Genomic DNA, 16,129 nt, shown 5'->3' on the forward strand with positions numbered 1-16,129 from the left:
TTAACGTGTACACCTTACAGGGCTGCGCCCTGGAGATCCCCACAGGAAAATATCTCTCTGTGTACTAACTAGCAAGGGGGAACGTATATAAATAAGCAGCTGCAAAGTGTGTGAAGTCCTTTGTAGAGGTCAAGTGGCAGGATGGACAAGGGCTACGGAAGAACACAAAGGGAGCCCGGGGGTCCCACCCCCACCAGGCTGTTGTCCACCTTCCTGTTCTCCCCGTTATCTTTCCAGATATCCTTCTTTCTTCTTTTGCATGCACCCTGCCCCAACCGGGTGATGAGGAAGATACAGATAAATATAAATGCTTAATGGGGTTTTGGATCCAGCTCCACTCCCCCTGGATGTCACCTCTGTAGTCTCCCAAGCGCATGTGAGAAAGCGGATTAAGTGGATAATAGTTGGACTCTGGCCTCTCCGTGATCTGTGGTGTGTGTGTGTTGCGGGGGGGAGCGGGGGTGAAGGAGAGGGAAGACCGCGAAAAAGAAATATGGCTGGTTTGTATGATACTTTGACTGTAATGGAGAGAGAGATGCTTTATTGCTCCGAAAGCCCTATCTTCCAAGGGCATTTGAAAGCAGCCCTTGTGTCTACTCTGGCGGAGTTGGAGTCGCTGAACCCTGAAGGTTTAATCCTTATTACTGATAAGAACAAAAAGAATGTGACTTATCTCTTCCATCTCTGCAGAGATGGAAGGAAACACCATTTCTTGGGACACGATTACGCGTTATTTGACAGCTTTTCAGTTTGTCCATTAATTTAGGTGTTTGAGTGAGTAAACGCAGTTGTGGGGGGGGAGGGTATCATTTACTTTATGAATGTGGTAGTTCCTTTTTGAAGTGATCCCACTCGTACCCCTTCCTCCACCATTCAAACAGAGTTTAAATATTTGCCAGTACAGATGTTTGATTTTTATCTTAGCTCTTTCTTTGTTTAACTTTATTCTCGGGGGTGGTTAAGTGGAAGATAAGGGGGTTCTTGTTTAATTCTTCTCAACTGGTGTTGCTCAAATATTTGGAGAGCAGACACTTCCCAGAAAGAATGAGCAGGAACCTGGTTGAATGGAGGTGAAGTGCTATGTTCCCCTGTCGCGTTGTAGTCAGCCAGACACTGTGGGGCTGTTCCCAGGACGAGAGGGACTGGCTGGGAGGCCTGGGCCTCTCTCAGTGTCCAGGTCATCTTTTACAGGCTCCGGCAGCTACTGGTCAGGGGGCTTTGCCTCCTTTGGTTCCCAGGAAAATGTGAGCTGTTGTGGGATTTTTTGGTTGTTGTTTTGTGTTTGTTTGTTTTTTGGGGGGGGAGGGGCGTTTGCAGAATTTTAGGATTTTATTAACATAAATATAAAGTGTACCCAATCTGTTCATTCATTTTCTTCGCTGCGCAGCCTGGCATTGGGATTGGTGACTGATGGCCAGCCAGGCTGCTCTTTCCACAATGGCTCCGGTCTGAGGAGACGTGTGAGCAGTCTCCGCACAGCGAGATCTGCGGCTCGTCAGCAGCCCGTCAAGCTCCTTGACACTGCGGACCAGAGACTTCCGAAAGCCACTGGGCAGCATGTGCTTGGTTTTCTTGTTGCTCCCATAGCCAGTGCTGGGCATCAGGATCTGGCCCCGGAACCCTCTGTGCACCTTGTTGTCAGTGCCTCTGGGTTTCCACCAGTTCCACTTACTTTTGACAGATCGGTCTGGCTGGTGCCGGATGGACTTGTTGGTCCTCTTTTTGACGATCTTGGGTTTCACACGGGGTCTGAGGGCAGCCGTAGGTAGCACCGAGGAAGAGACAGTGTGTGCTGCTCTTCAAACGGAACTCGCTCACTCAGCAGCCCCGGAAGCAAGGGCCTGCCCTGTGCATTGAACTCGATCAGAAGACTTGCACCCTCTCTTCCACACCGGATTCTGAGCCGATACCAGGGTTGGCTTCAGAAGAAATGGTGGGTTTGTGTGTTTTTTAACCTTTTGCACCCATCTCGGCATTTTAGCAGTGATTACAAATAAGTACAAAACATCCAAACCCGCTAACTGTCATCATAGTGGCCTTGTTGATGGACTCCATTATCAATTTAAGCCTTGCTCTTCGGAGATATCCACAGGGATTTGCTTTTTTAAATCTTACCATAAAAATGTGTCCATGAGTAAGACTGCATTTCACCACCGCCCTTGGAACTGTGGGTGTGGCTTTCATGTGCTATGTGATAAACTGGGCAGCCTTCCCTGCAAATGTTGAGGGAAATCCACTGCAAATTTAAACAAAGACCAAGAGATTCAGGAAGTAAACCCCAACTGGTGTTATGTGTCTCTCTCCTTTATGTCTTTTTTTTTTCCTTCTTCTAAACTGGGACTCCACTGAAAAGTTGATTTACACTGTGAATCGAGGCTGAATGAAATCCAATTGGAACTCACTCCAACAGTTTTGATGTAAGATTCAAAGCTTCTGCAAATTTATTTTATCTTCTACATTTGCTGATCTCCCGCTTGTAAATCCTGTTGAAGGAGAATAAAAATGACTGCAGCCTGATGGGAATTAAATGTCTGAAGTTCAAAGCAGTTTGCACATCAGAGCAAACGTCAATCAAATGAACATCTTGCAAGCCAGGCAGGGAGTGAATTTCTCCATGGGGAAGAGATCAAAGTGGGAGTCACAGTTCTGTTTTCTCCCTCGGGATGCAGTTTCGATCAGTTGTTCATGAAAGTAAATCCAGAAGGAAGTAGGGTTTTTTTGTATGTGTGTGTGTTTTTTTTAACTTAAGGGGGTAGAAAAGATGGAGTTATTTCTCTTGAAACTGAATTTCAGGCACCGGTTTTTATGTTATAAAAATCAGTATAGAAAGCAATCATAATGCAATATCCCCCCCCCCCCGCCGCCTTTTTTTAGAGTGAGGATCTACAGAAGATTTAGAAAAGATTATCCTCTTGGTGTTATTGCTTTTTAAAAGCACAGATATAAAGATAATTTGAATTGCCTGCTCATTTAATGTGAAAATTTATTAGTATACCAGTTCCTGACCTTTCCACAAACCTAGAATTATATAAACGTGATTGGCAGCTAATATACTTCTCAATGAAAAGTCTTTTAGGTAACCACTAAGACTAAATGATGTGTTTTGATAAAGTATCATAGGCATGAACTTTATATTTCTCATAGCCTCCAAATCAGAGTGAATGGCATGTTTCTTTTTATCAATGGCACACATTCATAAAATGTGTTCCTGTCTTAGGCCAGGCAGCCATGCCTCAGAGGCCCAGAGGTAGCTAATGTAAGGAGATGGCTAAGCAAGGCTGGCTCCTGTGTTTGGCATCCAGAAGAGAAGCAGGCCCTAGTGAGTGTAGGTGAAGAGATAGTCACAGGGTTTGGGCTCCTGTCATTGTTTTCTCTGAGCTTGCTCACCCGCATAGGACACACTGCTCTCCTGCACCTCGTAAGCCCTCTGTTGACACCTCTTTCCTTACCTGACAGGCATCAGTGGTGTGGGCAGGGATAGCAGCAGAGCGACGGTCATTCCTAGGCACTTCATGTAAACTCAGCTGAGGAGTGCATGCTGCGTGGCTGAGATTCAGCACGTGTGAGGGAATAGCAGGAAGCAGGCGGAAGGAGAGTGGTTGGCATGCCTCTGAATTCCTGGAATATCAGAATGTGGCGGTCTGATAGGAGTCAATTAACTTAAAAATACCAGCAGTGCCCTGGCCAGTGTTGCTCAGTGAGTTGGGCATTGTCCCATGCACTGGCTGCCTCTTTGATTCCTGGTAAGGGGCGTGGAGTAGCTAGCCGATTGATGTTTCACTGTCACATTGATGTTTCCCTGTCTCTCTCTTTACCTTCCACTCTCCCTTAAAAAAAATTAATAAAAAATCTTCTTAAGCCCTAGCCTCTTTGGCTCAGTGCATAGAACATCGGCCTGCAGACTGAAAGGTCCCGGGTTTGACTCCAGTCAAGGGCACATGCCCCGGGTTGTGGCTTGATCCATAGTCAGGGGCGTGCAGGAGGCAGCCCAATCAATGATTCTCTCCTTATCCATGTTTCTATCTCTCTATCCTTCTCCCTTCCTCTGTCTAAAAAAAAAAAATCAATAAAAATAAAAAAAAAAAATATGATTCTCTCTCATCATTGATGTTCCTATCTCTCTCTCCCTCTCCCCTCCTCTCTGAAATCAATAAAAAAATATTTTTAAAAAATCTTTTTTAAAAACACAGCATTCATTACATGCAGATTACTCAGGAAGCAAGAATTAAATTATCTTCTGAAATGAAGTAACAATCTGTTTTCACTCCTTACCAGTAAACTTACAGATCTCAGATGTCCTTGAGCTAGCAGCAGACAGGTCAGACTGACCTGGCGGAGGTCCTCCTGCAAGGTGGTTATTTATTCATTCTGAAGCATCCGGGAAGTTAGATGGATTCCTTCACAAAAAGGACTTCTTTGTGTATTTTACGTTTCATTTTTGGATCAAGTTGGATCTCTGGAAGGCTGCGTGTTTGCGCCATGTCAGCGGGAGTTTCCCTGAGCTGTGTATCATGCCTTGCCCACATGGCCATTGTCCATCACATTTTCCAGCACCCTGTATTCATTGTCCCATGGAGAATTTTTCAGAATTTAGTGCAATTTTCTCTTTCTTGGTCTTCTATTTTATGTAACCTTTGTTGCACATAGGCATTTATTTGTTCAGGATCCTCAGATTACCAAAATGCCAGGGTCTTTTTCTCAGAGGAGAAAGTTGGAACCGGGAAAAGGAAAAACTAGTATGAACTGGCATCAGGTCTGCTGTCTCTGCTCCATGCAGACGTGCATACATGCTCACTCTTCTATCCCAGACCTCTCAGAGTTCAGTGGTGAATGGGAAGGGAGAGAGGTTTTTTTAGAATGGCATAGTAAAAAGTAACTCAAAATGGCCAGTTCCATAGCTGTGCCAGTGGTGAGTATGTTTCAATCTATTTATAATTAATAGAGAACACCTGTTTTTAATATATTCTTCCTCTTCCTCCTCATCCACATCTTTATCCACAGAGTTCATTTTCTGTAGCTATCCATTGTGAAAGCCTTATGTTTAGCTACTGTCATTTTCCATTAAGTAAAAAGCAAAAATCTCCCCTAAGCCCTACAATCTTTTATCATAATCCTTTTCTTTGAGAGAATGGAATTTTTCTTCAGCTGTTATAGATCATGTTGGTGATGATTTATTTGTTGATATATTGAGATACAATGTAATGTATTCATTATGAATGAAAACTCGTATGTTCACATTTTTTAAGACATTTTATTGATTTTTTTTTTTGAGAGAGAGAGAGAGAGGGAGGGAGGGAGGGAGAAAAACATCAATGTGAGAGTAAAACATCCATTGGCTGCCTCCTGCACACCCCCTACCAGGGATCAGAGATTGAGCCCAAAACCCGGACATGTGCCGGAACCCCAAATGGAACCAGCAACCTTTCCATGCACCAGACAACGTCCAACCAACTGAGCCACACCAGCTGGCCAGGGCATATGTTCACATCTTGGTTCTGCTAATCCCAAGCTGTGAATCTGGGCTTCTTAATTTAAATTTTTTTGGCTTCAGTTTCCTAGTCTTCAAATGGCTATAATAATGGTATTTCCTTCAGAGTTTGAGAAGATTAGATGAGTTAATCCATGCACCACACTTGAAAGATACTTGACATATGATAAGCATTTGGTAGCATTACTAAGACATTCAATACTTGTTATTATTATTATTTATTAAAAGTGTACTATGTACTAGTCTCTTAAGAACTTTTTCTGATTTAATTCTTTACACCTTATGAAATAGGTACTATTATTAGTACCGTTTTATAGATGAGGAAAACAGAGGCTTAGAAAATGTAAATTATGTACAAGATTATACTAGAGGCCTGATGCATGAAATTCGTGCAAGAGTAGGCCTTCCTTCCCCTGGCTGCCAGCACCAGCTTCCCTCTGGCACCTGGGACCTGGACTTCCCTCCAGCCATCGGCAGGCACCCGGGACCCGTGTTTCCCTCGCAGCCCCGGCTTAGTCCAGAAGGTCATCTGGAAGGACATCTGGTCAAGTTAGCATAATACGCTTTTATTATAGATCTTCTTTTTAAACTTTTATTGACTAGTATGTTGTTGGTATAAACGGAATCTTAATCCAATCGATCTGAGTCTAATGGGCATCAACTATGATAACACTATGGTAGGCCTGATTTCAAGGCAATGTGACAGATAGGAAGAGAGACACAAGCCTAGAATTAAGACACAGAATGACGCTGATCAGTTTGGAGGAGGCAGGCGTCATCACAGGCTGGAACTGGCAGGAGAATTTTCAGGGAGGAGGATGTGAAGAGGTGGGCTTCGTGTGGGTGCATCAGACACTGGAGAGCATCACAGTTGGGATCCAGCAGTTGAGGGACTGGTCTGGCCAGAACTATAGATTGAGAGGTAGTGGGGGGAAAAGGTTGGGTAGATTATTGATAACAGGTACTACATTGTGAAGCCTTTTTATGACTGACAAATATTTGCTGAGCACCTACTTTTGTTAATGAGTCTCTTCCATCTTCTTTGTTATAAAAATGTTTTCTTTGTAGCTCTTAGAGATGATCTTTTCAGCACAGAAAACAACCTATAAAACTAGTTCCCTGGTCTCCCCACGCCAGGAACAAGCTTTCCTTGCACAAAGGCCCAGGGCATCTCTCTGTGCTCCATACGGGACTTCGACCTTCTCGGGGGGAGGGGCTGACAGCACAGATCCTGGCTGGGGAGACTTCATCTGGGGAGGCAGGGGCTCTCTGTAAGTGTACACCTCACCGGGTAGAAAATTTCAGTGACTCTTGAGTTACCCCTCTTAGCAAGTTCTTCTTTATGTGTCATTTCAATTAAGCAGTGTGGTAGTTGGCTCATCCTTGGACAGTGATGGGATTCAAGTTCCTTTTAGGTCCCTGACTTTCTGTGTGATCCTTAATGTCACTTTTCTCATCTGTGAAATGGGTAGGTCTAAAAGGGATTTGTAATTTGTACAGCAGAGTCCAGATGTGAGTTTCAGGCAGACCTATCGCCCCCAAAGCCTAAATGTTAACTGATCTTATCAAAAGTATGTGAGGGGCATCTAGGGCATGGAGAGCAGGTGAGTCACTTGTGTAACACTGCTCTCACTTTACCGGGGATCAAGTGTAAAACAAAAGCGGGAAAGTGAGATTATATTGCTTTGCTGGCAGGAAAACAGCCAGCTGCTGATGTTTAGTCTTTTGTTACTTCTTCTTCATCTGTGGCTTTCGAGGCAGTGGTCTTCCAGTCTAGACGAATTGGAGCAGGTCCAAGGAAGAGTGACCACGTTGGTGAAGCAATTGTGTCCTTGGAGGCACAGTTGACGATGTTGATGTAATTCTGTCCTGGGTTAGAGGCTGGACAGAAGCCTACCTCCTTCTTTGAGATGATATGTTTCCAAACAAAACGTTTAGCTTTTGGAACCCAGCACACCCTGTGAAAACCTAGCCCCTTGCTTATACAATCTGTTCAGTTTTGCAGCTCTTAAGTATTATGGGATGTGATCAACAGATAATCAAAGTTCATGGGAATACTCAAGTGGATCTAGAGTTTTAGGATTGTTTCTCCTAGGTGATACAGGGGAGACAGCCTCTCTACCCACGGTAATGGAATTTCATTAATGGCCTTTCTCATCCGAGGACACATTTTCACACATTTTAAAAAACATAATTTCATACTGAATTTATCAGGGTTGGGGGGTCCAAGAAACATCATAAGTCCTCCCAGTATCTGAAATCTTAAATAGGTTATTTGAAATTCACTTTTTTTTTTTGTCTTTTGTTACTTCTGGGTTAAAATTCTCTTTTAAAAATACTCTTAGTGACAGAGTTGGTACATTTTCCTGTTATTTTCTTGCAGTTTGTTGGTAGTGCTGACAAATAAGTCATTGATTGCACTAGTATTCATTGATCTGCTGCTAGCCAGAGCACTAACACCGTTTTAGCTTTAGTACTTGCATCGTACTACCACTGGAAATCAGAAAAGACCTTGGTCTTATTTACCTTACAGTCTAGGTGGAAGCTATTTGTCATGTACAATAAAATGAACTTTGATACATTATTTATCATCTTTTTTACAGCTTTAGAAAATAAGTTTTATTATTTCTTTTCTTTTCTTTTTTCAGAAAAGAAAACAGGGTCAGAAAACTTAAACAATTTTGCCCAAGTAACATACATTTAGTAGTGACATAGCAGAGATTCAAATCTAGATCTTTCCTACTCCATAGCCATTCTTTCTCACATTTTGCACTACTCTCTATTTTGCACTACTCTCTATTCTTTATATTGAGTTTGAACTTTCTTCCTGATCACAGTGGAACTCTGTTATATGCAATAGTAATAATTACTAGGGCACCTGTATGTACACAACTCCAACATGACATGATTTTTCAGATAGGATAAATTAAATAATTGTTTCATATGTAACATCAGAGCTCACGTCTGTATTTTTGTAATTCTAGTCTGAATCTATTTCTGCATGATTTTATCAATAGTGCCTGACTCAGGTTCATGGAAGAAAAGTTGATTCGAAGGATGGTTATTTCTTCATGTCCTTAGAATAGAACTTGATTTCTAAAACTTTATAGATGCAAATGTTGCCCCCCCCCAAAAAAAAAAAAACTCTACTGCAGTAATTTTTTTTGATATTTAAAATTTAAATCACAATTTTACTGTTTAGGAGCTGACCTAATTTATATACAGTATGAACTCATTTTTGTTGGTTTGTTTTTCTGGATTGAATAACCACCAAATAAATATTGCCAACTCTCTTATTCTTTCAGATTCGATGGGAACTTCAATACCAATGTATCTAGAACAATTAGTTGTGATCGACTTTCTACTACTGTGAATAGCCGGGCCTTCAATCCAGGACGAGACTTAAATTCAGGTCAGTGACCTTTGAGTTTTATACAAATAAACTGCATCACACCACATTTAAGTACTTTAAGTACATGAATAGATGTATTGCTTTAGACAGTTTCCTTTAACTTTTGAAGAAAAGTATATACTTAAAATTGGATGTTTCTTGCTGGAACATGGACATTCAGAAGAGGGAAAGAAGGAAGAAAATTGAGCTGCCACGCATTGAGCATTTACTCTATGGTACCTTGCTAGGCTCTTTGGTATCTCATTTGCTGGAGTTTTACATGTGTTGCTGTAAAGGATATTTTAGAGACTCAGTTATCTTTGCAATAGGAGGTGTTGAATTCCTTTGTATTTCCTGTTTATAATTTTTAATTTGTATTGGGGAGTGTTTTGGAGGAATGATGAAGGAGCTTTTCTAGTAATTCAAATACAGTGTCATGGTGCTTTATATTGAGTTTGAGCTTTCTTCCTGATCGCAGTGGAACTCTGTTATATGCAATAGTAATAATTACTAGGGCACCTGTATGTACACAACTCCAACGTGACATACTATTTCTGCTCTCTTGCCCTGGAGTTTCCGTTTATATGTCTCACCCTCTGGTTTTGTTATACACACTTGTTGATTGATGGACCTCAGAACCTAAAGGCTTCACCTTTTCAGAGCTGGAAGGGACTTCAGAAATCGCTTACCAGCCTCAATTCTCGAATTTTACCAAGGAAGAATCAAAGGTTCAGAAGGGTCCTAAGACTTCCTTTATCGCTGGAGAGATGAAGGACCTAATCCTTAAATATGAACTATATTTCCCAAATTCCAGGTCTCTTGCAAACATGTAAAACCCAAGAAAAAAGCCAGAGGACCAGAATATTTATTTTTAGAGCGCCAGCCAATCTCGGTTCAGGGGAGAAATTGTAGTCTTTGGGAATTGTATCCACAAACTAGCCAACCTATTAGGTCTGGAAAGAGAACTATAAGCTTTAAACGTCATAAAACTATAGCTGCTAGCTAAGTGTCCAACCTAAATCTGCTAGGCACATATTGTCTGAACCAATACATAATGGATTCAGTCGTTATTTTTATTGTTCTGAGAATCTGGAAAACTTCTGGAGCAGATTGGGTTTGCTACTAGAAAGGATGCTAAATGAAAATCATTTTCATAAAAAAACTTAATTGAAGAGAGTACAGAAGGGCAGAGAAATGAATTATGGAAGAGTCTAGAGCGGGCACAAAGCATAAAGCTAGAACTTGAGTTCCCTAGTTCCCAAATTTAATATTTACCCCCTTCAAGTTTGCACAGTAACGTAAGACATGTTGCTGGGTGTGAAGACTTGAGGTAGAAGCAAACTTTGAACATGATCAGATTTAAATGTGTCCCAGAAATGCACAATTGAATCCACTCATGTGTGTAGTTGAGGTTTTTATAATACATGTTAATTGTGGGCCATTTGAATTAATAAAAATATTACTGCATAGCATGCATCTTTTTAGTGATGGAACAAAGAGGAGGCTATTTTTACTTCCCAATTTTATTAATTTTAAACTAAGCATGCCTTGCTTCATAATCAGGGAGAAAATAAAACAAGAAGGAATTACAGACTACTTTCCAATGCATTTTTACTCCTTTCTGGTAGACAGTACCTTTAATAGCAAGTCCCTGGTACTCAATCCTGTCTGGTGCTCAGGTTCTAGATGAAGCTCCATTACTCTCCTGGCTGTGTGGTTGAGACAGTAAGAAAGGTAGTTTGAGGCAGACGGAGGGGCTGCACACTCACTTGGGAGCCAGAGCAATGCTCCCCGGCCAGGGTCACTCATCTCCGTGGGCCAGACGTTGGAGGATCCGGAAGCTGCTGCCCACGTGGCTATATCCTCATTCCCTTATTTTATATCTGTTTCTAATGAGCATGTTGTTGAGATCTGTCTCCATCATGAAGAGTTGCATCATTGTGCCTTTTTCTTAGTAAGTACAGAAGCCATTCTTTCTGCCAGGTAATGGCCTCCCACCTACTAACTAGAATGAATAAGTGCAATAAAAATTCACTGAGCAAATATTTCCTAAGCATCTTCTATGGGGTCAAGGAAGAGGGTCGTGAGGGTGGAGGTATATAAAGATGAGATGTTGAATTTTGCTATTTCTCAGAGCACGTCTCAAGTATAACATACTACCTAACAAGAGATGTTCACAGCACAGTGGACGTAGCTAGATTTACAGGCAGCTTTTGGCAATATTCAGGTATTTGAGAACGGACTTGCTTTCACGTCAAGTGTGTGACATTCCACCAGGCAGTGGCTGCATCCCAAAGTCCACATTCTTGAGCAATCATTTGTAACAGGAGAGGAGCAGTAGATGCCGAAGGGTGACCTCAGTGCTCCTTCTTTTCCTCCTCTCTAGCTCATGCCCCTTTTCAGAGCAGAATTAATGTATTTCATCGGCTATCACATGTCTGATATTTACATCTGCAAGATATCCAGCCTTAGGCTCTTTCAGACTGTATATAATCCATCAATGAGTCCCTAATTGATAACACAGTTTCAGGTTGCCTCTCAGACTTGCTGGAAACAGACTCACATAAATTGTAAACGATTCTTAAGTTCATTTATCCAAAGCTAGGTCATATGTCCATCCATCCAGCACACGTGTGTTCTTTTTCTTAAAACCACTCCTGCCAGATCTCTACTCTCTAAATTGACTCCTTGTCCCTGATTCCATTCAAATAACTAATGTTTGACAGTGCATGTGTTATATTACGGTGCTGGTAATGTTTCGTTCAGGTTCTTTCCTGCTTTTATCCCTAGTTTCTCACTCTCTCTTTTTTCTTCAAAATTCCTGCGGAGCTATTTTCTTGTGCATAGCCTGATCCCTAAAGAGAGTTTATTTGAAGAGTCCAAGGAAAGTTGCCTCTTGCTCTCTTGAGTTATGCAATTGAGGTGAGAGTGGAGCTGGGAGTTCGTCTTTCTTACCAAAAGAGAAAGTGTCTGGACTTTATTGTGTTTGATTTAAAGAGCATTTGAAGTTGCAAACTTCGATCTAGGTAGCATTGCAGTCTTCACTGAGAAATGGGATTCATGGGGTGTAAGGGGCATTTGCAAGTCACGTTACAGCACTAAACGTGCAGGAGGTACAGGTGGGCCTCGAGGCTGGAGTGGATTCATCACTTCCTTCTATGAATGGCAAACATTGGCCGTGTGCTACAGAGGTTCCTCTCTTTTCTTTAAAATACTATGGAAGTTAGCTGTTAAACATGCTAATACCAATGCAGTGAAAAGATGCATTCTACCTCCAAAAACTAAAAGTAAAAGAATAAAAATCAACCAAACTAGGAATTTCTGGTTTGTTGTCATGCCTACTTACCCCAGCTCCATGACTGCATGTGTGCCATAAAAGATGTGGCAATTATTTATATAATATCTAAAAACTATTCAGTCACTTAGAATTCCAGGTTCCTCAAGGTTGTGTGATTCCGTTTCCGTGTGTGTGTGTGTGTGTGTGTGTGTGTGTGTGTGTGTGTGATTCAGTTTCCGTGTGTGTGTGTTTGTGACATACACAAATACAAAATTAAGTACACTGAGGGCCCTTTTCTTCACAGTGATCCCCTTCAAGCTCTATTCCTGTACTGCGATCTACTTCAAAGTCTAGTCTTACAGTTTCTCACAGAAATCCTATTATACTGCTTTTATAAGATTTTTTGCCACATATAGTCATACACACACACACAAACACACACACACGCCTGGTGCACAAAATTCATGAATGGGTTCGGTCCCTAGGCCTGGCCGGAGATGGAAGCACAAGCATCTGACATGGAAGGGTAGGTCCCAGCTGACCTCTGGGCCCTGGGCAGCACCTGGGCCCCCAGCCCCCCACAAACCCCCTTCCACTTGAGTCATCGGGCCCCCGCCCAGCTCCCACAGCACCTGGGAGCCAGGCAGCGGCCCCGTCCCCCGCTGTCGCCACTGGTCGCCATCTGCACGGTGATCAGGCCCTGTTTGCACCTGCCTTGGCCTGGCGCCACTCACTCACCTGCTCCACCATCCCACCACGGGCCCTGCTCTCTCTCAGCGGGGCCCTCAGGGCCAGCAGCACCTCCACTGCCGCCCACTGCAGTGTCACATCACCAACATGTTCCATGCTGCCCCCTGGTGGTCAGCACACATCATAGTGAGTGGTTGAACTCCCAGTCGAGGGGACAATTTGCATGTTTGGCTGTTAGTATATAGGATACTCTCTTATAACATATATGGTCATGATGGATGCAGCCTGTTGAACTTAGCAAAGTATCTGAACATTCTTCTGTGCATCCTATATAATAAAGAGCTAATATGCTAATTAGACCAAATGGCAGAACAACCTTCTGAACAACAAGTGGGCAGGGCCGTGAGGCAGCCAGGGCCGCAAGGGCCAAGCTCCTTGGACGAATTTCATGCATCGGGCCTCTAATATGTAAATAAATATGCTTCTGTATCACTGTAGCAGTGACTACATAATATTGTTGAATTAATGAATCTACTCCACTTTGACATTTAGAATGTCCCAGTTTTTCACTATATCATTGCTCCCTTGAAAGATTTTAAATGACCCACAATTTTACTTGTCCACTGTGTGGCAGTTGACATGTAAACTTCTTACTGTCATCCTTTGGTTTCCATTTATCCTCTTACTTCTCTGCTCAGTCCTTTCCTATTTCTCCTTGGCTCCTTTTCCATTATTCTGTCCCGAAGGGTCGATGTCTCCACTGTCCTGACGTCACTGTTACCTCCCTGAATGTTGTCAATTTAGCCAATGTCTCCACTCCCACCACATGCTGCTGAATTCCAGATCTTCATCTCCACCCACGACCTATTTCTGGGTTTATTTATTGTGTAACCAACTTCAGGGCACACATCTCTCTATGATTATCCTGTAGTTAACTCAAAAATTAAACAGAACACAAACCTTCCTCTAAACTTACTTCCCAATCTGGCTCATTATCCCAATGATCGGTAACCCCATCCTGGTTATATTGGGAACTCTTTCTTGCCTTTTCCACCCCGTGCAACTCCAGGTTTTATTTAACAGTTTTAACTAAACTTGAGTCAGTGACCAAATAAAAGCATGAGTGAATGAATGTTTGTCAGGTATTTACTGTGTACAAGATCCCTCCCTGGACATTTACCTGTGTGTTCCTCTTCTTGCTCATTACACTGGTTTGTGACATAGGTCTCATTGTCCTCCCTTGATTGAAGGGGAAACTTGGCTCAGACTTTGTAGTTTACAGATGTGTCTTGAGTCTCCTTTGGCTTCTGCACTGCAGATGCCACACACTTAGCTCCTCATTGCCTTTCTAGAGGAATAATTATTTACTATGTCCCAAAAGGTTTCCCTGCTCCTCTTCCCTCTTTTTTTTCTTCAGTATATCCTGCATACTCTTGGTATTTTGAAAATACCTGCTCTGTAACTCCACTTTTCAAAACCCTCTGGCAGCTTTCCTTTACCTCTAAGATAAAGGTGGAGGCCTTTCAACTCCATCTTCTGTTCCTCTTTCTCCTCCGTAAGCCCTCTGAGCTCTACCCTCTGGGAATCACTTTCATTTCTTCAAATCACCAGTCTCTGTCCCTCCTCCATACATTCGTTTATATTATTGTTTCATCCTAAGATGCACTTCCTGCCTTCTCTGACTTATAAAATATTGCTCATTCCTCCAACCTCTTTTCCACCTTCCCTGTGGCAAAGATGAGAATTCCTTGTCTGTTGTAGCTTGTTGGATTTACCAGGAGGCCGAATCAGAGATGGGGAGTGGCAGCCTGTGGGGAAAGAGAAGGAAGCAGGGTTGAGCAGTGGGAGAAACAGGCTGAGCTACAGTCTCAGCGGAGTCCCCAGCCACCACCCAGAGAGCCCAAAGGCTGTGGTGGCCCAGCTACAACTCTTGTTTATTACTTTACTATATGGCTCATCTCATTATAGAATTTTAATTTTTTATATTGGACATCTACTTGACCCTCTGCTCTAGTTGATTTGTTTTTTGTGTGCCTACTGCTCACAAAAAAAAAAAAAATCCAGTGCCTTGCCCATAGCAAGTACACAGCAAATGTTTATTGAGTGAATGAATAAATGAAACAAACTAGGATCTTCTTCGTAATGTTGTCACCTCGCTTGTATAATGCAACTAGAGGCCCGGTACATGAAAATTCATGCATTAGAGGGGGGTCCCTCAGCCTGGCCTGCCCCCTCTCACTGTCCAGGAGCCCTCAGGGGCGTGGACTCCAGAGGCAGGTGTGGAGTGGTCGGGCCCGCCTGGGGGTGGGCCCAGCCTTACCGTGCGTCTGCCACCCCAGCGGGGCTAAGGGGACTGGGCACCGCCATCTTGTGGCTGTGGGTGCCACCATCTTGGTGGGCGGGGCAGTCAATTAGCATATTCCCTCGTTATTGGCTGTGGGTGACACCATGTTTGAGGCGGGGGCGGCAATTAGCATATTCCCTCCTTATTGGCTGTGGGCGCTGCCATCTTTGCAACAGCATGAGGGTCAAGTAGCATATTCCCTCTTTATTAGATAGGATAACCAAGACTTTGGAAGGACCTTAGTGAAGAAAGAAATGTGGATGTGATTTGCTGTAAGGTAGCACTAGTTTCCTTAGCTTAGCAGCAAGTCAGCGCACATAAATGTCTCAGGCGTATAGAGTGACACAGACTATGCAGGTGAACAGTGTCATTCACATGAAACCAACTGTGCTGAGTCCAGACACACACTGTACACAAGAAATCAACCCATCGCTTCTTAGTGCCTCACAAACCTTTTTATACATTTGTCTCATTCTTACCAAAGAAAGAATCTGCTCTATCTTATAGCTGAGAAACAGGCCCAGAGAAGTTAACTGATCTCTCTAAAGTCAACAAACTATTGCTACCAACATGACTCTAAACACTGTGTCCTGACTCCTAGTTCAGTGGCTTCCCCACAATAGACTGCTGCAGATGAAGACAGATATCTCCACCACCGCATCCTGCCTGTTGATGCTTCTCTCCCTTTATGTCTAAAGCCAAACTTATAACCTTCTCTCTTCCTACCCAAACCGCCTCCTCGGCTCATGTTTCATGTCAATTGATAGCAGCTTCATTTTACTTTTCACCGAAGGCTGAGACCCGAAGCCTGAGACCCGGGATGAACCCCAACCCCTTCCTCACACTCCCTCGTAAAGAGCTTCTCTCAGCTAACAGATGTATGGTCACATGGTACGATGGCAAGATAATTAGGAGAGTTCCTCCCCTCAGAGAGCTCAC

The 16,129-nt window shown here is 42.9% G+C and overlaps 1 protein-coding gene across 1 annotated transcript in view; it reads left to right on the forward strand.

Moving 5' to 3' along the window:
* CACHD1 (cache domain containing 1) overlaps window positions 1–16,129 on the forward strand; it is a 222,669-nt gene that overhangs the window by 136,355 nt on the left and 70,185 nt on the right. The window contains exon 4 of the mRNA XM_006773233.2: window positions 8,794–8,900. Within this exon, the coding sequence (XP_006773296.1) occupies window positions 8,794–8,900 (107 nt within the window). The remainder of the gene's footprint in view (window positions 1–8,793; window positions 8,901–16,129) is intronic.

Source organism: Myotis davidii, unplaced genomic scaffold (genome assembly GCF_000327345.1).
Source record: "Myotis davidii unplaced genomic scaffold, ASM32734v1 scaffold205, whole genome shotgun sequence".
Classification (NCBI taxonomy): domain Eukaryota; kingdom Metazoa; phylum Chordata; class Mammalia; order Chiroptera; family Vespertilionidae; genus Myotis; species Myotis davidii.